Raw genomic sequence first — 24,326 nt, 5'->3', positions numbered from 1 at the left:
AATTAAATTACCACTCCAACTTCTGGCCATCATCTTCCCAGAATAGCTTAGGTTTTTGTTGTTGCATTACATCAAATAAAGGAACCCTCAAATCAGCATAAAGTGTACAATACATTTTATTGTACACTTTATGCTGATTTGAGGGTTCCTTTATTTGATGAATAAAACATAACTTTTCAACAGGTCACATACATTGCTTATCGTTACTCGAAATGGTTCTGAGGTTATAACATTCTACTACCGTCCAGTCACCCCCTTGTGGTGTGATGATGCATACATTCCAGTTGTCTGAAGCATTTGCGTCATCTGAAATTAGACTGACTGATGTGGATGTGGTATTTCCCCTGTTCGTTGCTGTTCTAAGCCTGTTCTAGAGCATGGTCCGGGTCTTGGTGGTAGACCGGGACAAGTACTGTAAGAAGAAAAGGATTGGATTGGAGAAAATGGAACAGAGAAATAATAAATAAAGCAACCCTGCAAAACAAATACAGGCAATCTACTCAAGTGGCACTTAAGGTGGCCTTACACTAGCCGATTTTTTTCAATCTGAAATCTGATAGCACCACACACTACAGGATAATCGGAGCGGGGCAGAGCAAATATCAAACATTCTTGATGTTGATCGGGCCGATCCCGATCGCGCTTTGAGCGGCCCCGAGCAGATCGATTGAGTCGGGCACCCCCCGAGCGTCAAAAAATGCCCGATTATCGGCTAGTGTAAGGCCACCTTTAGTCACGGCTGCAGTGACTAACTGTCGTTAGAGAAATTAGCCAACCCACCTCCAAAAACAAGCCAAATCTTGCGAGAGGAATAAGCCAAATCTCACCTCGAAAAACAAGCCAAAACAAGCCAATAATGTGGCTATATATTCCTAATAAAAAATATTAGATGCATATATCATTATAATGACCATGTAGGTCTATAATAATTACTTTTGTTTATTTATTATAACATTATATGCATATGAACAAAAAAAAACATCGCTAGGAAGCAACTGGGACGTATCCTCAGTGATGTATCCAAAGGTCATCAGGGTTTCGGGTCTTCCAACATCATGCCCCTCACTCGGGTGACCCAGCCGGGGTGATCAAGTCCCGACTTACGTCCCAGTAGCTACCTTCGATCAGTCCCATTAGGGAAAAACCAGGGACACACAATCCACTGCTCCAGAACTACTCTGCCGTTACTGGACAGTGGAGGGACTAGGCAATGTGGGTTGACTCCTGACCGGGCACCTCCTGACCGCCTCACCAGGTCCTCTCCTGCTCTCACCAGGTGCGCCCAGGACCAGACACCTCATTCGGGAGTGGTGGATTCCGCAGGCTCCACCGGCATAATATGAATAATAAATAGAGACACCAGACCAATTCTGTCTGTCATTCATGTGTTCCACACTCCCCCAAACCTCTGGGGAATTCTACATCAAAAAAATGTTGGCTTGTTAGATTTGCCAAAGAACCCACAGCATTTTTAAAACCATCCCACTGCTGATGTACCTTCACAGTGCAGCCTTTTCACATGCAATGCTCATTCTAGACAGCTGCTGCTTCTTACAATAATGCTCCCTGCTGTTTATGAATGCTACTGCAAATGGGCTATCTGTTCTCTTTTATCGCACCCTGGCACTGCTCTTGTTTGACTGCACTTTTATTAGGGAAAGATGAGCAAAAAGTGAGCAATCTGACCCATGAGATCTTAAACAGCTGGCCAGCATGTCTGTAATAATAATTATGAAGTATTTAGGACAGCCCAGTTTGTTTCTAGAGCCTGGAGTAGAAGACAATCCCAGCTCTTCAAGTAGGTACATGTGTCTCCTGTCACAGGCCTAATGGTGTATTTTATGGTATTTTATTTTATGTTATATATTATGTAATCTGCCTCGTAAGTATCTGGAGTGTCAGTTTGGTATTCAATTGATCATTGTTTGCAAACCGTCATGTCGGTTTATTGTAATTGTTCATGTAAACTGTAAAAAGTGTCCTGTAAGTCCATTATGGGCTGGGCTTCTTCGGAAGCATGACACTTCAATAAAGAATCAATCAATCAATCATATAGTTTGAACGCCATGAACGCCAATGTAGTGTTGCATTCTGTGTGCTATAAGGCAGGGGTTCTCAACCCGTGGGTCGCGACCCCTCGGGGGGTCGCCAAATTATTTTAGGGGGTCCCCAAATTATTTATTTTTTTCACGATTTTTCAAAAATAGCAGACCTACAAGCTCGTAGCGCGCCACTCGGTGGCGCGCTATGAGCTTGTAGATCTGCTATTTTTCAATAGCTAAATTATAACAATGCTTAAAACACCAAAAGGGGTTCCCGCCCAAAATGGGTTAAGGTTATTGTAGCAGTCAATTTATATTGGGGGTCGGGAGGGGGCGGGGCGGGGGTCCCGAGACATTGCCAAAGCATTTCCGGGGGTCCCCGGCCAAAAACGTTGAGAACCCCTGCTATAAGGGTGGAGAGACATGCACATCCACACCCAAAATTGGGCAGGTGCTAAGCGGAAAAATATAGCATGATAACTAAAAGAGAATGCTCGCACACTGTAGGCTCCAGTTGTAGGATATATAATCAGACGGGTCTGATTGTTTTCATTCTGTGTGCTAAATATATCCCATAAGAGCTTGACTCTACAGTTTAACTTGAACACGTTATCATACCCAAATGTTTAATAAGCCTATCTCACAGAATTTCCCCGCCCCCCTTAATACGCCCCCTTTCGGGGTTAGTGGTGATAGCGTGACGTCACTCCATAGACGCTACATGTTAACAGAGGTAATTTAAGAAGTCTACAACTTTTGTTTTCTCAAGGTAAGGTTTGTTCTATCTGTTCGAGCTGATTTACCATCTTGTTTGCTTCATAATAATATTGGTCTGTCACATTTTGACATTAGAAAATGTACTTAGATTCTCCAGAGAAAAAAACGTGTAAATGCTAATGTTAAAGACACCACTATTTACCGGAAGTGGGCGTGGAAAGCGGGCTGTGAGATAGGCCTATTGCATGGCTTTCAAGCAGTACACACAGTAGGTAATATTCACTCAAATTCAATTTGAGAAATCATCACAAAACACACGTACGTATAATCATCGCACGTCCCCGGACGTACGTACAGGACACATGCAAGGCTATATGTTAACACTATTTTGTCTGTTTGTTGGTCTTATTTCACATTGATGACTAATTAGTTGAATCACACACAAACAAGAATCAAAATAACACTACAGCCTTACACTGAGCAATGTGACGACTTGCTCTTCACGAAGTCATCCACAATGCACCCTATATTTTCAATGTTCACCTGGTGATTTTCTTTTTCTGTTGTTGTTATAATTTTCAATTGATAAAATGGTCAATACACTCAGTCTCTCCTGTCTCATTGTCACATGAGTTTTTAATTAGTTTTAACTTTCAGATTGAGCACTCAACAGTAATGGAATGATAGTCAGAAATAACAGAAAGGCCTCACAAACGTGATTATTTTTTGTAATCATCTACTAAAAGTAGTTATTATGGGCATTTTAGATACTGTATTAGCTCCTCATATTCTCTCATTAACTGCCATTGACGTCCCCAGACGTCAGTACCGTGTCTTCAGTGATTAAAGTATATTACTGTAGTTCTATTGATCCAAGCCGGAGCAAAATTGATTGATTGATCATTAAAATAAACGTTCTCTGAAAATGCACATGGCTCCCGTGTGGACCCTGAACCAGAAAAGCACTGACTGCTGTGACTTACTGCCAAAAGATACACTACATACTGTAGGTATTTATGAACAATCATTTGCAGTGAATGCTTGGCTAGAAAAAACAGTTTGACCAATGAAGCTAGCTACCATGTCAGTCTGTGTGCGTGTGCCTACACACACACACACACACACACACACACACACACACACAGACACACACAGCCACACACAGACAGACAGACAGACAGACAGACAGACAGACAGACAGACAGACAGACAGACGCATGCAAGCACTGACACGCTCGCATGCATGCACACAGTCACACACACACACACACACACACACACACACACACACACACACACACACACACACACACACACACACACGCGCAGGTAACAAGACAACTCACCCCTTTTGCCACTTTTGGTGAGTTGTCCTGACAACTCACCAGTTGTCCTGACAACTCACCCCTAAACGTGAAGACAACTCACCAGGGGTGAGATGTCTTCACTTTCCGGGGTGAGATGTCTTCACTTTTGGCCACTTTCGGGGTGAGTTGTCTTCACGTTCGGGGTGAGTTGTCAGGACAACTCACCAAAAGTCTGACTGAATATGTAGCCTTTGAGCTATACTTTACTGAATATTTCACAAGAATATAACACAAGAGTCAAATGTACGGTCAAATGTAATGTAGTTTATTTAAATATAGAAACATTGTAAACAAAGTTCAAACAGCAGTTTGTACAAAAAATATAGAAAAAAGGTAAACATCAAAAGTTTAGAAAAACATCAGTTTGTAGAAAAAAATATAGAAAAAAGTTAAGTATAGAAAAAATGTAAACTAAAAAATATAGTAAAAAGTTGTCATATCTAAAAACATCAGTTTGCTACAAAAACACTAAAAAGTTGTCATATCTACAAAAACACTGTTTCAGTGATAGAAGAAAAAAGTTGTGCTGTGTGCAGTGCAGTGTGCTGTCCCATTGACTGAACCCCTCTTAATTTGGTTACTCCAGATGGCTGAATGTAAGGTCACTTTTCTCACATGCTAATGTAACTAGCAGTAGCCATATCATCATCGATATTGCTTTGCTATTCAGATGTAATTCAGTCAGTATAGGCCTATTAGAACTGTGATTGATTGATCATGCGTCCGTTGTGCGTCTAATTAGCAACTTTGTACAGCCGTGAGACTCTGCCTTTAAAGCGCAAACATTATCCACAAACGACACCCCCCCCCCCTCAATGCTGCATAGAGAGAGAGAGAGAGAGACGCTCTACTCCTTACAAGTGTTTCACCGGATTTTACTGTTAAATAAATAAATAATTAGCCGTGACTGCGCACGTCTGTAGGAACCGATAGTTAGATCCGAAATTGAATTATGCCTACTGTAATGGGTGCCACGGAAAGTACAGACAACTCACCCCGCAATGTCAGAAAGTGAAGACAACTCACCGGGGTGAGATGTCTTCACTTTCCGGGGTGAGCTGTCCGTACTTTCTCGCCCAACTCGCCCCAGCGGAAAGTACAGACAACTCACCCCGACATGTCAAAAAGTGAAGACAACTCACCGGGGTGAGATGTCCGGTATTCCACGCGCAAATAAAACGTTTATCATCCTAAAACCCACAAGTGAATTATACATGTCTTTCTGTCTTCTGTCTATACATTGCTTGTGTGGTTCCAAAATCATGAAAAGTGTGTTAATTGGTGGAGATTGTGCAAAACTTGAATATCACAAGTGCTTATTTAATATGTTTATCCAAAATTCGATGGTAACTTCAGAGTTGGCCTACAAAACTATGTGATCCCTCTGGCACTCAGCTAACATAAACTGTCATGTGTCATCTATTTGTAATTATGAACCCAACCTCAAAAGGCAAAATGGAGCGTCTTAAAAAAAAATAATGTATTGCCGTGTTGCCATTGTGCATGGTTGTCTGGTGTTTTCTTTTAGCTGGAGGCTATGCTGACTGAGAGCGAGAAAGCTACCAGTTGTGCTACCAGTTGAGGGTATGCAATATGCATGCAGCATGCATAAAGTGAGTGGCAATCAGATTGGACTTTACTGTTTGGAAATTGGATGTATGGGCTGTCAAGGCCAGAAAGTAGTTTTTGTTTGCCACTCAGTATGCATTCCCGCATAACTTCTGGGTATGATGATGATGTCACACACATACCCACTATTGTGCCCTGGGCAAACCTTATTCATACCTTCATGGGCGATCCCCCCTTCAGCCAAACCCGTATTCCTCGTCCATTGAGCAATTGAGTATGATCAGGAAGCAGTGGCCAAGTGGCAGACATAGGTGACTTCTACTAAAGTGCTGAGGCCAGCAGAAGGACCTCTCCGTGGCCTCTATTGAGGTCTCTAAGGCCTTTCAGGGAACATTTGTGGAGCATCTCAAGTTTCCCTTTCCTCCTTTTTTTTTTAGCAAAACTTCCTCGGGGAGACGTTTGGTGGTTAGCAGCGGAATACCGTAGTAGTAATATCTGGCAAGTCCCAGGCTTGACCATGAGTAACTGTTTGCATGTGAAAGATGGTGTTGCTGAGAGGAGGAAGTGTGCCCAGTGAAGACCTGAGTCAATGTGACAACTTGTAGATGGATGTGTTAGCTTGGAACAACATTCTTCATTTCTCACAGATGCTGTGTTGAAAGCGATTAACAGCAGTACAACATCACTTGAATTTCGGGTTCATATATACTTTATTTATATACTATATATACTTTTTCCCCCATGCCTATTTTATAAGTTGGCTAAACACACACTTCACAAGCTGTCCTTGGGGTGGTTAGATCTTTTTGCTGTATAGTTGTACCCTTAACATTAGCAAACTGCTTAGTCTCAGCAAACATATATGAGCTGAATATGTATTTCACCAAATTGGATGAAATGTCAAAAAAGTACATAAACCCTAGCATCGCACATGTGGGCATGTCATAATAGGATTTTTAGCTGTATCCGCAAACATTTGTAATCATATTGCCGTTTCTGCCACACAGAGCCTGCTGTGGGTGAAGACAGGGAGTGACTAATGGGAGTGGTGCCAGGGGTTAACTGATTGGCAGGTGTTTGTATTGTGCTCTTGGCTTTGCAACTGGTTCAGAATACAGCTGCTAGGTTGCTGACCAGGTCCAGGAGATCCTGTCATATAACACCTGTCCTTGCCTCCCTACACTGGCTCCCAGTTAATTACAGAATACATTTTAAGATTCTAGTCATTACACACCGAGCCCTCCATGGCCAGGCACCTCCTTATCTCTCTGACCTGCTCCAACCGTATGTGCCCAGAAGGTCACTGCGATCCACATCACATGGCTTTGCTGGTTGTTCCTCAGACAAAACAAATAACCAAAGGTGATCGAGCCTTTGCAGGTTTTGCCCCTAGGCTATGGAATGAGCTCCCCCTCCACCTAAGAACTGTGGATTCTGTGGACATTTTCAAAGGACTGTTGAAAACTCACCTTTTTAAACAGGCCTTTCTATAGCCGGCCTGGTTAAATGTTAAATGTTGATTGCTTTATTTTTACTCTACTTTTTCTATTTTGTCTTACTTTATTAGTGATTTAGTTCTTGACTTGTTTTATTGACTATTGACTTGTTTTAATTGTATTGTTGTTAAAGCACTTTGTGACTGTAATTGTCTGTGAAAGGTGCTCTATAAATAAACTTTACTTACTTACTTACTTACTTACTTACTTACTTACTTACTTACTTACTTACTTACTTACTTACTTACAGTAGCATGATGTGCAGTACCTACCTGGGCTCAAGGCTATACACACAATACACAACTAATAGTTTTAGGTGCACGCGTGACACATCCCTAGATAATGACTACTTTAGTACAGTAGTATGTCAAGTATGAATGTAGGGATCCTGTCTAACTGGAGTGACTAGTTAAGGGGCATTTGTTACATTCTCTTACAAAAGACCCCGAGTTGTTCAAATTGAGCCTTTTTTAGAAGGCCATGACAGAATGCCATCTTCCGATTGCATTCTGTCATGCCCCTTCATATCGATGTATTCGACGATCATTCCCTGGCTATTGGAAGACCGCTATAGATCTGAAAGCCACAGTTTGAATCAAAATAGACTTTAAAAGACTTGAAAGAGGCCTGCAAAAATTATTAATTATCCGCTGCTTGATTTTACTGTTCATCTCTCCTGGTGGTGATGCATATTAAATTAAGTGCGCCAAAAAGGATGAGAAGAAATAGATACTCGCACACATGTTGGATTCTTTACTGTAACACTCAGTGGGTGGTGTGCACTGTGGAACCCCCTGATCGGGTTGAGAAGTTTAGTGAGAATTCCTTTTCCCATGGCTCCGGAAGGCATAGAAATGTAATCCGGAACACATGGTAGGATATACTGAGCACCAACAAGATACTGTAGACTGATGTGCTGGTCAACAGATGTGTGGCTAAACAGACACATGCACAGACAGAATGAAGCATGATTTAATGTACTAGTAGTAGGCTAGTAGCACATGATTTTCACATGTCTATTTGTGTGTTCATTGTTCAAATGAAAGGGTAGCTACAGGGAGCTTACATACTGTGAAGTTGAACATATTAATCTGTTGTACATGGAATATAAATACAAAATATTTCAAAACAAAATAAGTTGTTTTGAAAGAATAATAATAATAATAATAATGCTGCTGGTAAGAACTAAGAATCATCAACTTTATTGTCACATCATAGTTTTACAAGTAAAAAAGTGTATATAAAAAAATATATATAATATTATAAAATATAAATAAAATATAATATACAATAAAATGTAATAATAACAAGATTATTTGCACAACACATGTACATTTGACGATGCTCTTGGCATGGAGTCTATTTTATTCTCTCTTTGCTCTTTTTTTGCACTCTCTCTCTTTCTTAAAACTTAAAATTTTGTCTCCACCAGCCGAAGTCATGGGGAGAGTATGTTTTGCACTCTGTCCGTCCGTGTGTCTGTCCGTCTGTCCGTCTGTTACCAGCTACTCTCCGGCACCATCGATGAACCTCTGCCCCAAATTTTCCAGAACGGCCTGTTATAGCGCCACCATGAGGCAGCTTTTCACCTTTTTTACCTATAACTGCACCAATCTGCATGAAACATTGCATGCACACTCCCTAGAGGCCAAGGACAAACCTTTGACCTGCATTTTTCACATCTGCCTTTTATAGCGCCACCTGGAGGCCGACCTTTGTAAAACATTTTTTTTATATTACTCCCCCAGATTCTGTCCAAAAATCCCGCAAATCGTTACACAGTATCTCTATAGTCATGTGCTCAAGACGGATCTGTCCGATATTTCATATTCCATCCTAATTGGCTAACTTTGCAGGACTGGCCCGTTTTCAACAAAAATCCTCAAATCATGAACGCAGTGTGCAATTGACGTGAAATCTTTCACGCACTTTCCTACTAGGCTGAGGAATATATCCCACCCTTTACACATTGGCCTGTTATAGCGCCACCAACAGGTGGAATTTTGCAAAACACATTTTTGGAACAAAATGCCTCAAATCATCCAATTGCCATCCAAGGCATAAGAACAAATGGCACCCTTTTCACATTGGCCTGTTATAGCGCCACCAGGAGGCCACAACCTGACCTGGCTTGGTGGAGACCTGTGCCACGAGGACTACTTTTTCTAGTTACCTATGCTGCTGAATTGTCTGAAGGAAGCCAAAAACAAAAATACGTTTTATATGTACCTCACCTGTACACAAGATAATAAAGTACAACCTTGAATCTTGTCTCCCCTGAAAGAGACGAGATCCCCAGAAAGCCTCATTTGAGAAATGTAGGGAGTGCTCTGAAATATATCATATTTTTGGTGCCACTGGAACACACACATTGAAGTTTATGGTTCAGACAATTGTTTTAACAAACAAGATGTTTTGATCCTTATTGGGTTACATTTTGGATATTTGTCAAGTCATGTTTGTATTTGTCATGGGATGCAATTGCAACCTAATATTCCACTGTACATTTATTGTTTCTTTGCAGAGATTGATTAAAGGAGCATTCAGTGATTTGGGTGATTTGGAAAAAAACCCGGTCCACCCGGTAACAAGATGTGCACATGCACACGCTCTACAGTGGGGGGAAGTACAACAGACCAACAGCACGTGCACCAATGCCCGCCCCACTCGATCATGATTGGAGGAAGGCCCCTCTCATCCTGATTGGATGAAGGCTTTACCACCCAAAGCCCAAACCGAAACTAGGGTTTTTTGACCCCAGGGGCTCACTGGGGACAGGGAGGAACTCCTTATATGGTCAGCACACTTTATAGTAGGGAGGATTATCCAAAAAAATAAGAAAAAATAAGTGATATTTGAATTAAGTGAAATCACTGAATATGCCTTTAAGAAAAAAAAGCAAAAGCATTACAATGTTGATTCGTTAGGTTTCTTTATTGTCCCATGCTAAATATTCTTTCTATGAATTCTATGAATTGAAATGTAAGACTGCAGTACATGTTGCACATTGCATAGGTGATTATATCCATGTATGTGTGCATACAGTGCATGTACTGTGTACAGTACCATCCCACCCCCACCCCCCGAAAAATACAGTTGGAGGCCATCGATATTGTCCTTTTCTTTTTGCTGAGGTTTGCGTGATCTGCGCAAAAGGACAGTTAACCCATTTTGGGCGGGAACCCCTTTTGGTGTTTTAAACATTATGTTATAATTTAGCTATTGAAAAATAGCAGATCTACAAGCTCATGGCGCGCTACGAGCTTGTAGATCTGCTATTTTTGAAAAATCGTGAAAATATTTATTTCAGACAACTGGAGGATTTAGAAGGATTTTTTTTAATTTTGAGGTCAGGCCTAAATGGGTCAAATGATAAGGGACAATATCGGTGGCACCCAACTGTATGTGTGCATACAGTGCATGTACTGTGTACAGTACCATCCCACCCCCACCCCCCGAAGAATACGGCTCCCCTGAAAGTCATGGTGTAATTCAACCAGTATGTTGGTTTCCTTTGCAGAAACGTACAGTAGCCTATGCGGTTGTATGCACGCTCTTGGCCCCTTAGAGTTGTTCAAATACTGAATGGTCAGCTGTTTCACCAGCTGTCTAGTCTTTGCTGGGAGTGAATCTATGATTCTATAAACAACACAAAATGTCTTGATCTATTTTAGGATCCGCCGACCATCGCCTTTCTGTCTTCATTTGCCCATTTTTTTGTAGAGTGAATGGTAGATAAAATAATATCCATGAATTAAAACCACGAATGTTACCACATATAATTTTATTTAATGTATTTAAAACTTGTCGACTTAACTCCTTGGATAACGAGATAAATTTAATAATGCACAGGTAGCCTTAGACGATAATACGAGATATGATAAATGAGCATTCATCCAGAATTATTAAAAACCTTTTTGTTTTTACCAAATTTTAGCCTCCGTTGCTAGCCTCCGCTGGAATCCATGGAAGTAACAGCCAAAATCCAAAATTCTCCGATCACATGCACATGTTGCACACGGCCTTTAGTGACTTTAGTGCTCATAATGCGATAAAGTACGATGTTCGGAGCTTAATAAAATATTAATTCAAGCTGTCGCTAACAATATCAATGGATCGGTCGCTAGTAGTGTGACTCTTAGTAGAACATAGGCGATTAACACTTCCAGTTCAAACATAACAACAAGAGTCGAAGCAGTCGTTTCTACACTATTCCGGGCAGCGCACCCCCCGCTCCTCCGCCTCCTGGCCCTCCCCGTCTCTAATTGTGTGTGTGTGTGTGTGTGTGTGTGTGTGTGTGTGTGTGTGTGTGTGTGTGTGTGTGTGTGTGTGTGTGTTGACTGGGCAGAAGAGCGGGAGGGGCAGGGGGTGCGCTGCCTGGAATAGTGTTGAAACGAGTGGTTCGCCAACAAGAGCTCTTCTTATCTGCTGATGTCGTAAATTTCACTGGCACTGGCCACCTACCGCCCCCTATGGTAACATGTTTTTAGATGTTAACATCCCCCGGAGTTCGAGAGCCTCCTACCTATACAGGGTCTGAGCTTTGGCGCTGGCTTGGCAGCTTCGGCTTCAAAGAGTCAGACACTGTGTCCACTCGCACCTACTGAAGTGCGGAGGCACTGAACCCGCCCCGCTATTGTCCCCGCTATACTCTCCTCACCCTGCCTATCGTAGGAACCTTTCCCTAGCCCGCTGGGCTTCGTCCTGTGATGTGGACTCCTGCCACAAATGTCAGTTACTGAGCATAGGGTTTCTTCCTCTCTACAATCATGTCCAGCCGCAAATGATCAGCTATCGGTGTCTTTCAGTCACTATCAAGTGAGTTCCATCACTCTATCAGAGTCATCATCGCACAGTGCATTTGTATGTGCATGTTCACATGCACAATCATTTTTACTTCAGTGTGTTTGATTGGTTGTTTATACTGTCTGAAATGTATTTAGTGACAATGTCAGCCCATTCTTGAATTAAGCCTGAGGAAGGTCGCAAGACCGAAACGTTGCTTTAAATAAAATGCTCTGAACCCAGCAAGTGGCAGTGTGCGGGTGTCCCTCCTTTCACATTGTATATGCCTTGTCATCATCGCACCTGCTCCAAACCTACCGGGTGTGCGGAAGTCATCTCTCTATAAATACTTCAGTGTGAGACAATTATTTTGTCAAGATGTTGGCATTTCTGCTGTGAAGGAAATAGGAACTACTTGAATGATAGTAGTACAAGCATTGGTGTGATAGATCATGCAGGTTTTTTATGGTTATAACATCAGCTGTTTCTTATGTGTCAGTCACTCTAAATGTGCACCATTTGCTAGCTGAAAAGACTTATCCATTGTCCATTCTGTAGATTCACTTCCAAATTACTGATCCTGTGAACCAGAAATAAACCAGTGTGTGTGTGTGTGTGTGTGTGTGTGTGTGTGTGTGTGTGTGTGTGTGTGTGTGTGTGTGTGTGTGTGTGTGTGTGTGTGTGTGTGTGTGTGTGTGTGTGTGTGTGTGTGTGTGTGTGTGTGTGTACCTTTTAGGTCTAATACTGCTAGGGCCTGTCCTGATGGCACCCACGCAACCCGCTCTGTGTACAGCTTTGAAGACACTCAACGGCAGCCTAGGTTATAGGCGACGATTCATGGTGAGTGTGTGTCTGTGTGTGTGTGTGTGTGGGGGGGGGGGGGGGGGGGGTGTTTATACAATATTCTCTCTCTATATATATTAATGCTGTCCAACGAATCAACGATTATTATTTTTTAATCGAATGATTTGTGTAGTTAATCGCGTGATTACAGACGAAGGCACGTCTGTCAGTCTCTTTGCCCATCACTGATGTAGCGTCCCCAAAACTCTGTGACCCTTGATAGCCACATATGTTACTCCTTTAGAGTAAGACCCCATATAAGGTCATAAGGTCGTAACAGTCCCCAAGATTTGATAGATGTTTTATTGATGTGCAAGGCTAAAAAGGCAACATGATTGTCAAAAGTGTAAGTAGTGGCACGACTGGGAGAGATACATATATAAAAGCCTGGCAAGAAATCACAGCTAATGCTTTATAACGCAAATGGTTTGACTTAAAAGGAATTTAGGCAAGCTACTACAATATGTAACGTAAATCAATCACATCCGTTCAATAGCTAAAGATTGGATAGGATGTATTTTTTTGACTACATCTTTCTCTTCTTTGTATGACAGAAACACAACTTCCCCATCAACTACACCATCAAAGTTCACTACAAGGAAGTCTTCAAACTCTCAAACATCCGCAGACTGGTAGGAGAATCTAGACATTCTGCTTATATTTCTGTCTGTCGACCTGTATGTAGCAATATATAATTAGTTAGTTAACCTCCTCTCTAATATCCTCATGCCTCCAGATTCTTTCATCCCAAATGATGTATGACCATAGAGTATATAAAGGATAGAGACCGAACTGGAGCACTAGCCCCGCCCCCAAGCTATTCATTTCGATGAAGTTGCTCAGTGGCGTTTTGAAGCACCCGGAAGACTGCCGGAAGTACCTCCTCCGGACCTCAAATTTGAGGTCCGGGGTGACGTATGGGTGACGTAGGGAGTGATGGTCCTACGTGTTAAAGCACGGGTCCGCCTGCAGTCCTTCCTCTTACCACTAGGGCCCAGTGCTTCAACGTTGGAGCGCCTCACTGGCCCCTTGTGTATGACTCATTGAATCCTTTCCTTTCCTGGTCTGTGTCCAAATGAGAGGAGGCGGTGGTACCTCACAGCCTAAATGTATTATGCAAGGGATAATGTACAATAAACCCCAGGGTCACCCTGTCTAGGTTTATTTCCAATAATGATTGTCTTACTATGATCCTGCTTATTAAATGGCTACTTACAAATAATCTTGGATTATCTTTTGAATTTTGATATACAATAATGCAACAAAAAAACTCCCGTCCTCTCCTCTGATCTGCTCTCCTCTGCCCCACCCCCTCTTCTCTATTATTTCCTTTAGAGACAGCAGGTGGACGGATTGGAGGATTTAGTTCTCCAGAGGCTGTGGTTTGTGATCAACCAGCGCGTGTTGAAGAAGGTAGAAACAAACAATCATTTTAATGACGTAAAACACCTTAAGTCACATGCAGTGCAGTAAACTAATTGTTGTACCTTTGCAGGTTGAAAGTTTCAACAAGGTTGTATTGCTAGCCTTGCCTGGCCACACCCTAACTGAAATGTACACTAATAGCACCTGTTCCTCATGATCAACTTCTTGATTACTATTGCAATTGATGTGTACTGTAAACTGATAATGTTGTCTTATGCAAACTGTCATTGAGTGCAGTCTCAAGTGTCTAGCTGACAAGCTGTTAAGAAACGGAAAAAACAGAAGCATATAATTATGTATTGTAACGGCATAAGTATTCTGTGTTTTGTATTCTTATGATTAATGAGAATGGGCACTGATTAATGAATGCACGTCTAAGGTTCTGAGGGTTATGTCAGATAGACACCCGTCCCGCAAATACACTGCAGAGCTGGAGAGCCGATTCAGGGACACCGAAGGGGTCTTCGTACAGTCGCACCCATCTGAGGTAAGCTACTGTAAACAAGACTGCTCTGAAAAGTAAAGTAAAGTGTGCACCATAGTCTGAGAATGTTCCCATACCGATTAATTTACTATCACCATGTGCTGTTTCAAGTGTGAGCTCTGTTTACTGTACTAACGTCATGCTTATGTCATTTTGTGGATAATGTGTACGTCTGTGTCCAGGTATTAGAGAAGGAACTTCCAGAGCATATCCAGGAATTCTGGGACAAATTGACAGAGGAGCCAGAGAGAGTTTCAGCCCGTCACTGGCGGGCTGAAACTCCCAAATTCCTGCTGGACAACTTCTACCGTACCATGCACTGTCTCTTCAGGGACTGCTTCCCAAGCACAGACCCACAACATAACTGTGAGTATAGCCGTTGAATGGGGGAGTATTGTTTGAAACAGTTACAGTCCATGAAGGAAACCCATACAGTACATGTAGGAAAAGCAAAAGCAGGAGTGCTGTTTTTTATCGCGGCCCTGCCTGCTTAGAAACGTGAGACCAATGGTTAGCTAAGGATACTCTAACCGTTTCCTGGATGTTATTTCTGGAAGGTCATATATGTAGACGGTAAACGGTGAGAGACCCCAGTGTGGAATCTTGATTCTCAGTCTTCTAAGCCTGCTTCACTGCATGGCCCATCATCTCTATGATGACGTTCACCATATGCCCATCTGGGATTGTCCTCATTAGGGAAAATTCTGATTCAGCTTCAACCAGCTGATGACTGCTCAGATCGGTATGATGAGTGCTCTGGGCAATAGTTACAGTAGGGCAGGGGTCGGCAACCCACGATGTTGAAAGAGCCATTTTCGACCAAAAATAAATTCAAAATCTATCTGAAGCCACAAAAGAATTTACGCATAATAATGCAGCTTGCCGAGCTTTATTATCTCCCGGGTTGCAATGACACTAGCAGCAGTGGTGGAGTTTGACGTCCACAAACTGTTAAATCCTCTGTTTTCGTCGGCTATCTTTCTTTTTCTCCCTGTAGAAGCCGTAGTAGCGTAGCAGGGAGCAGCCTCACACACCCACCGGTTTGTTTATAATAGACACCTGGCTGGCGCGGCGCATGCTATGACGCACATTTTAGTTGACATATGTGTTGAAACTTAATATTTATTCTACACATTTTTACAAAATTGGAAAACTTAAGAGTGTTTGTCACGTTTGGCCTCCTACAGAAACCATAAATGAAAAACAAAAATGTGAAAAAATAACATTTAATTTCATCGTTTTTTTGGGAATGCTACAGGGAGCCACTAGGGGTGTGCTCTAGAGCCGCTTTCGGCTCTAGAGCCGCCTGTTGCAGACCCCTGCAGTAGGGGTTGAGGGGGCTCAGGGGCACTGACTGACAACACAGTCAGGATGCTACCCAATGAGCTGCGGCCACTCCAGAGAGGTCTCTTGGCAGCAGTCATTTATTATGTGTGTCTGTGTGACTTGTCCATGAGACATGTCTATAAAATGGGTCTGTACTCTCTGAATATGCTTCAAATGCACTGGACCACGAAAGGCAGACCATGGTCAGAAGGAGGAGAGGACACTGGAGCAGCACGGACATTTAGAGCCTTTTATTAGGTGCTAGTATACAGGATAACGATTCCACCTATGTGGTCTTCATCAGAGTCATGGTCAGTTTGCTGGTCTGCTCCGTTTTAAACATTACTTTGAAACAACGTTGTCTCTCCTCTTTTTCAGACTGTGGTGTCTCCCATTGGAGGAAAGGCAGGAAGAAACTTGCCCTAGCCACGACCTTGCAGCCAGCCACAACCTTGCAGCCAGCCACAACCTTGCAGCCAGCCACAACCTTGCAGCCGGCCACAACCTTGCAGCCAGCCACAACCTTGCAGCCGGAAAGCTGAGAACTCAAGAGGGTGTAGTTGTCCGTGTTGAACTCATTAGGGATTAGTTTTATAATTTCCCAAAAATCAAAATGGATAAACGGACAGTCCACCCTAAAACAAAATTCAAACGATGAAAATTGAACCAGCCTCTCCCACAGCTACACAAATCTAAATTGTATTTATGATGACATCAAGACACAAATCCTGACACTGCTCATTACCAGAGAGAGGATCACTTTGTGGCTACTATTTTCCTTTTACAGAGAAATGGTCTTTTTAACCTTTTAACCACTATAATGAAATTGGATGGCATTTGGATGTAAATGCTAACAACAATTATGATATCCACAATGTCAGGTTATGTCTCTTGATTTCAGTTAAGGTTAACAGAACTTGATTCAGTTTTAAAACTGATTCTGACTTTACAGTAACACGGTATGTGTGTGTTTGTGTGTGTGGGGGAAGCTGATTCCCAGACAGCAAAGACTTTATGGTGGAGTGGAAACGTTGCTGTTACTTTGCTCCTTCACAACCCGGAAACCTGTTGTGCTTCAATGGAATCAGGGCCGTAGAAGAAGAGAGTCGCCACACGATTTGATCTCGCCGCAAAGCGGGGTGCTATGGGCTATAGTTCCAAACATTGGAACTATCCCATTGAGATAGAATGAGCACTTCCGCATTCCATTATTACAACGCTAGTGTTGTCACTCTCACACTAGATCACTCTGAATGGAACCAGGATGGTTCACCCCCAAGGACCAAAGAGAGGACTAGACAATGATGTCGTCGTGAAGTTCAGGGACCAGAATTAATTAAAACAGAGTACTTTTTATTGAAATGAAAAAAGAAGGGCAAAACGGGGTAACTGTTGACTAATTTTCCTACAGTGGCTATTGACTTCATCAATATATTCAACTAAACCTTTCTTTAGGTTCAACATTTTTACACCAATTGCATGCACAAATGCATGTACTGTACTGCCGTCTATTGGGCCACATACAAAGTGTTTGTTTTACAGTGTGTGGTGGGCTCAGAGTATAGTTTTGAACGCTTGAATCTGCTTGCATTTGAACCTCCCTGTTCCGGGCCATAGGAAAACACAATCCTCACCCTGTGATAGGTTTCTATTCAAACCACAGATCCTATTTTATTTTATTTTTCTTTCAGCCAATCACGACAATGACTTATGTATAATTTATTTGGCAACTATATAATTCTAACAGGCCTTTAAGAGAGACTGGCAACATGGCTAGTCAGTTAGCTGTTCTCTGTAAGGAGTTAGATGATGTTGTGCTAGTCTGGGATCAATACTTCTTCGGGTTGGGGGGCATATGTTAGTCCGACGTACCAATAGTCTGACATACGTGGCCGGTTAAGACTCACCGTGGCTCTGACATATGTGACCGGTTAAGATACATACGTGGCCGGTTAACCTTGGCTCCGACATACATGGCCGGTTAAGACTCACCCGTGGCTTCTGCGTGTGGTTAGGGTTAGTTTAGGGTTTGGGGTAATGTGTCGGACTATTGCGTGTTGGACCAAATATATGCAACCTTTTCGGGTTTCTGATCACTTAATTCCTTGCGATCTCGCGCATCATAATTTTTAGGGCCTAACCATTGAAACCCGAATACCAGGCTTTCCTCCGAGGTGGAAAGCCTGTGACGCGAGGTTATCTCTGGTTACATTGCACAAGGTCTGACTCTACACCTTATATTGTGTTTATTGCGTAGCAGAACAGCGGCTGTCTGGGAAACCGGAAAGGGGGTGCATGGGGGGTAGTTGAATGTAGCAGAGTATACCTGCCACAGGAGGATTCCCCTTCCACTGGGCCCTAGATGATTGGTTTCCCTTGCGGGAGACCCTTGTTCAAATCCAGGTGGTAACAATTGCTTTAGCTATTACAGAAATAGAAACCACAATGAGTTCAAATGTGTTAAAAAATATGGAAAACCATTAAGGCTTGCTTTTGCATTGTGTAATAGTGTACAATTGTGTTATTGTGTCATCAAGCCTGTCAAGCTTGTCCCTGTGTGCACGCACAGAGGAATCCACGCCAAATCAGTCCATGTCAAAATTAGTAACTTGACTTAAACCTAATACTCTGAGGACTGGGGTCCTCCTTGGGCTCTATACCTGTTCAACTCATTTTTCCTTCTACACCAAGGGCTCTATTTTCGTCCATGCTAAACCCCTTATCCCTAAACTTCTTTGCCTTTTTTTTTTAAAACTATTTTGAAAATAAAATTTGAATAGTTAAAATAGCCAATCTACAAGCTCACAACGTATCGATGTAGATCGCCTAGTTGAACTATTCAAAAATGTTTTTCAAAACAGTAAAAAAAGACAAAGTCGTTAAAGGGATAAAGGGTTTAGCATGGACGAAAATAGAGCCAAATCTCTTCACCAAAAATAATCAATCTACAAGCTTGTATGTAAAGAAAGATAGGGTTAAGGAAGAACAGCTTCAATTTCTTATGAGGCTGACCATGACCATGCATTTTTGTAAGGCATCTGATTACTTCTGGAGCCTTCAAGGTCACCTGGCATATTTCCAAGAAATAGGCTAAGATTGTCTGGGAAAATGTGTAAAGTTGTTGCATATGCACAGTATAGGTTATGTGACACCTCTGCTTTTATATTCTGTCAATTCTACTTTGCACTGTAGTTCTGCATACCCACATACCAAGACCAAGGCAAGGGTATGAACATATATGTATGCTATGAATGGTATGGTATAATGGTATGGTATATATATATATATATATATACACATATAAGTGGCTGGTATGTGATGGATTGACCACATTAATCTGGGAGTCACCAGTATTTGCTTAAGCTCAAAGGTTAATCGCTGGTATATAGAAGATGAAACCCATCTGTGGGCTTTATCATGACAAGATTCTGGGGAAGTGTGTAACTGGACTAATCTTTGAGAGGTTTACGACCGAAGCCAAGTGCATCTCTTATGGATAAAGGGCTTTACAGTTTGGCTGACCGACAAGATGTCCACATTTCTGTTGTGGAAGTGCATTGGACATTCAGGATTTCTCCAGGAATCTTTTTTTGGACATTGAAATCGGTTTTCATGGAGGAGATGGATTTCTATGACTGAAGAAATGGACCGCCTTTTGGCAAATGAAATCAGACTACTGGGAATATACCACTTGGGAAGAACAGTGTTGTAATATCCATCACAGCACCGGGAAAAGGATTACTGACATCTATGAAGCCATTCATGTATTCATTCATTCATTCATTCATTCATTTTCAACTAAGGGCTATTGCATAATAACTGTTTAGATTCAGGATCTCTGTGAACTATAACATCTATTTGGCCTTGGTCATTACAGAATATTTTCAGTTCCTTCACCTTAAAAACAGAAAAGCGTCTGTGTTTAGATTTTAGCATTGGCTTTTCAAAAATATTGTAACTACTGGTTGAGAAGGCATTTGTAGAATCGGCCTCACTTCTTAATGGGTTAAAGTGTGCCTGGGATCAATCATCTACTTAATTTTTGTGTGTGAGCAACGTCCAGAAATAGTGCAGTGTTGCACTGTGGGCTGGGCTGGAAGGATCATGTCACACTGGCTTGCATGCTTTCCCCACACCAGGCTTTTTAGGGAAGAAGGTGGATGTACAGTTGGGTGCCACCGATATTGTCCCTTATTATTTGACCCATTTAGGCCTGACCTCAAAATTTAAAAAAATCCTTCGATTTAAAAAAAATAGCAGACCTACAAGCTCATAGCGCGCCACTCGGTGGCGCGCTATGAGCTTGTAGATCTGCTATTTTTCAATAGCTAAATTATAACATAGTTTAAAACACCAAAAGGGGTTCCCGCCCAAAATGGGTTAACTGTCCTTTTGCGCAGATCACGCAAACCTCAGCAAAAAGAAAAGGACAATATCGATGGCCTCCAACTGTAGATCACCAAGCTGTGGTAGCAAGGGTAGAAACCTTTCAAATGTACACTGATTAGAAGCAACCAACCACACAATGCATTGCTGTCTTTTAGAATACACTGTGCCACTTATGAGAATAACAGTGCTGAAGATCCCTCAGTGTGATTACTTCCTCATGTGTACAATATTAAGTCATATGTTTTTTTCATCTGTCCCCATGGCCCATTTTCTACAGTATAATTTTCCAGTTTGGAAGCGTGCCACACTCCTGCACCTGGTCTAATGCCTGCAACTAGTTGTAGCTGACTTGCTGGTTTAGTCAGTTTGTTAAAGTAAAATTACACTCTATAATACCTTTATCATTTTTGGGCTAAGCACTAAAAGGTAGTTAATGATTAAAAACTACTGAATGTGAAGTTTGTGAACTTGCATAGGCTTCCCCCACAATGGAGATCAGAGTTGGTCGGATTTTCTTCCAAAATGTGGTCATATCGAATATCCAACATATCACTCACAATAATGTGCAGTAAAGTGCAGCTTTAGGCCTACTAAAAGGAATTAAGGAAAGTGATTTTACGTTGTTTAGTAGCCTAACACCAAAATTACTTCAAGTGAAATTATCCATCCAGTTTTACATTGTCAAGCATACAGCTGGGCTATATATTATATTTTACCTATAAGGATATAGGAACTGTTTTCCTTCAAGAGAAGATGAATAGTCCTTCAACATGATTAGCAATAACAAATAAACTAAACCTATTTTATGACACAATATTGTTGAAGTTTACTGAAAGTAGTGACTTCCAACATTAGAGACCCAGAACACGACACTGAGCATAGCCCTGCTTTGCATTGGTACTAAAATAGTTTGGGGGGGTTTGTTTCATGCCTGAAAGTTGTCTTGGGGGAACGAGTGCCTTGCCCTGCTATAGCTTGTGGCTTAGTGGTGATTGTTTGTCTTGCAACTTGTTTGATTCAAACAATGACATGAAAATTAAGTGCATGTACAACTGTAATTTTGTGTCCAAAACAATGGTTCAGTGGAAAAAAAGGATTTAATCACTTATCATATATATATATATACACACACACACACACACACACACTTTTTTTTGCTTAAAAACATACTTAATTCACAGTCCATTGTTCTAGGAAGGTCATTAGCTTTATATGCTCATGGCCCAGTCAGGCAGATAGACAGCTAGACAGATGCTTCACACACAGACAGTCCGGTATTTTTGTTTTGTTTTACTAAAGAGCAAGGTTATGTAATTTTACTTGTGGGTGGAAATGGTTGACAACACATGAGCATCAGAGGTTATTGTATTCTATGAGTAAATTACTGTAATGCAATAATATGTTTAACTCCCCCAAAGGAGATAGCATGGTCATGATAACATCTTTCTTTTCATACAGAGGAAACGTTCTGAGTGAAACTCCTCCCTATACACTGGCCCTATAGTGATGGGCCCATGACCCTGCTCTCTGGGGCTAAATGCTGCATGAGGGGGAACTCTGAGACATTAAGTGCACTTTTATTTTCCCCTTTCTGTTTTCAATATTGTACTGTTACTGTAAATGCAATATCACCAGATAAAAGTAATATATTGTAAGTCATATATACACACTTATAAGTGGGCTATACTCATAACCGTAGAAAATAGCAACTGTGTAAAATAAAGGGACACTTCGAATGCGGTTCTGGTGCATTTTGACAGGGAGTTTGATAGTTTTATAGGTTTTAATAGCATCTGAGAATGATGTGTATATTTTGTAATTACATCTATTACAAACCCAAACCGAAAATCAGGATAATTTCAGGATAGGGAGCCAATAAGGAAACAGGGTAAAACATTCAGGAGTCTCCTGTCAGGAGTGTTGGAAGGTATGGGTTATGCTCCAGGCTTGAAAGCCAAGTTGTGCCACTCTTCTGTAAAGATGATGTCAAATTAGTTTGGAATGCTGTACAATAATGCGACGGATTTACACACACACATGGATTTAGCCTAGACTTTAATCTGAATTATTTTCTTTTCTTCTCATTCTCAGTATATGTAAATCTCTCTTGAAATTATCTTTTAACAGAGTTTATTCGTCTTCTGAGGCTCAACCCACATTCATCATGCAAAAGCTCTAAAGTGATGTTGAGATAATAATGCTGATAATTTAAGCAATGTCAATGTACATTATGTGTATTATTCTATAATATTCATATATGTATAGTTTTTTTAAAATTAGAAACACAAGGACAGCATTTTATGGAATATTTGAATTCTTATTTTGGACATAACATGCTATTTCTCAAAGTTGACAGAATAACTTATTATTGATGATAATTGCATAAAACTGAAAGGTGGCTATGTTGTCTGACTATACGGTCTGAAGATAGATTTTATGAACAGATTTTTATACAAAAATATTTATTTTTGGAAATATATAATGCTATGTGACAAGGCTTTTTATAATAAAAAAAAGTATAAAAAAAATTAAAATCCTCTTTTTTATAAACAAGGTTTGTACAGAGTCCATTCATTTCTATACCACCTCCACCAATCCTTTTCTTTGGATAGATTACATTGGCCTTTTTTTTTTTTAAATCTTCAGCTTCTTATATGAAGAAGTATTATTTTGGTATTATGAAGTTTAGTTATAAAGTATTAGTATAATCATTAACACATTAATACTTTACCTTCTACTCCACTACATCTGAGATCCAAATATTGTACTTTTACTCCACTACATTTATTCGAAAACTTTAGTTCCTATACTTTGTAGATTTTTGTTATTACAAAACATACATTAACCTTTATACATTTCAGCCATTTGAAAATAGACAATCTACAAGCTCACAATGTATCGCAATGCGAAGAATTGTGAGCTTGTAGTTATATGCTATTTTCAAAAGATTTTTATACATTTGAAAACTACATTCATTCATTCAGTTCGTTAGTAGTTAGTTAACTAAGTACCGGTAAATGGAGCACAAGTTGATATAGCTTCATGTCCATTCAAGGAAAGCATGATTGTTTAATGTTTATCTATAGTACTTAACTTAATTGATTGATTGAATTGATTTACATTTTTATTTCACAGTATATAGAATGGGTACATTTCAAACGAAAGCACAGGCCAATACAACAACTGCTACTTTGATGAGGACGAGACCGAAAAGCACTAGAATACATCAGGGCCCTCCATTTTCAATTCATCAGAAAAGGACCACTTCACCACTTTTCAACCTATCTTCATAATTGGTCCTCATTACTGTTCATAATTAAATACCACTTTTTTCGGCTCCTGACAAATCATGACAATAAACAAAACATTTTGGGCAGAACAAATGGGCAGAAAATCTCTCTAAAAAAGTGTTGTATCCTGCCCTTTTTTCTTCTATCTAATTATTTGTATGGCCCAAATAAGAATTGTGTTTATTGTCTTGATTTGTCAGGAGCCGAGTTGGCTTTGTCCGAGGCTTAAAGGAGCATTCAGTGATTTGGAAACCCCCGGTCCGCCCCGGTAACAAGATGTGCACATGGTAAATAAATGGTAAATGGCGCTTTAAATATTGTGCATTACATTCACCCTCACACACACATTCATACACTGATGGCGGAAACCATGCAAGGCACCAACCGGCAAATCAGGAGCAATTAGGGGTTCAGTCAGTGTCTTGCTCAAGGACACTTTGACACTGACTCTGGGGGAGCCCGGGTTCGAACTGGCGGTTACCATCCAGCTACTCTACCACTGAGCCACCACCGCCCATGCACGCACTACAGTGGGGGGACACACGGCAGGCCAACAGCACGCACACCAATTAAGGCTAGCCCCCGCTCGATCA

General features: G+C 41.1%; 1 protein-coding gene across 1 annotated transcript in view; it reads left to right on the top strand.

Annotated features, from left to right (window-relative positions):
- Positions 1-16,705, top strand: part of il34 (interleukin 34) — a 35,372-nt gene extending 18,667 nt beyond the window's left edge. The window contains exons 3-8 of the mRNA XM_079501680.1: positions 12,713-12,816; positions 13,374-13,451; positions 14,155-14,232; positions 14,624-14,731; positions 14,911-15,094; positions 16,433-16,705. Of these exons, the coding sequence (XP_079357806.1) occupies positions 12,713-12,816; positions 13,374-13,451; positions 14,155-14,232; positions 14,624-14,731; positions 14,911-15,094; positions 16,433-16,596 (716 nt within the window). The 3' untranslated portion in view covers positions 16,597-16,705. The remainder of the gene's footprint in view (positions 1-12,712; positions 12,817-13,373; positions 13,452-14,154; positions 14,233-14,623; positions 14,732-14,910; positions 15,095-16,432) is intronic.
- Positions 16,706-24,326: the final 7,621 nt, after the last annotated feature.

This window comes from Electrona antarctica (genome assembly GCF_951216825.1).
Source record: "Electrona antarctica genome assembly, chromosome: 5".
Taxonomy (NCBI): domain Eukaryota; kingdom Metazoa; phylum Chordata; class Actinopteri; order Myctophiformes; family Myctophidae; genus Electrona; species Electrona antarctica.
The sequence above is the reverse complement of the archived record's forward strand: the minus strand, read 5'-3'. Positions and strand labels throughout refer to the sequence as shown.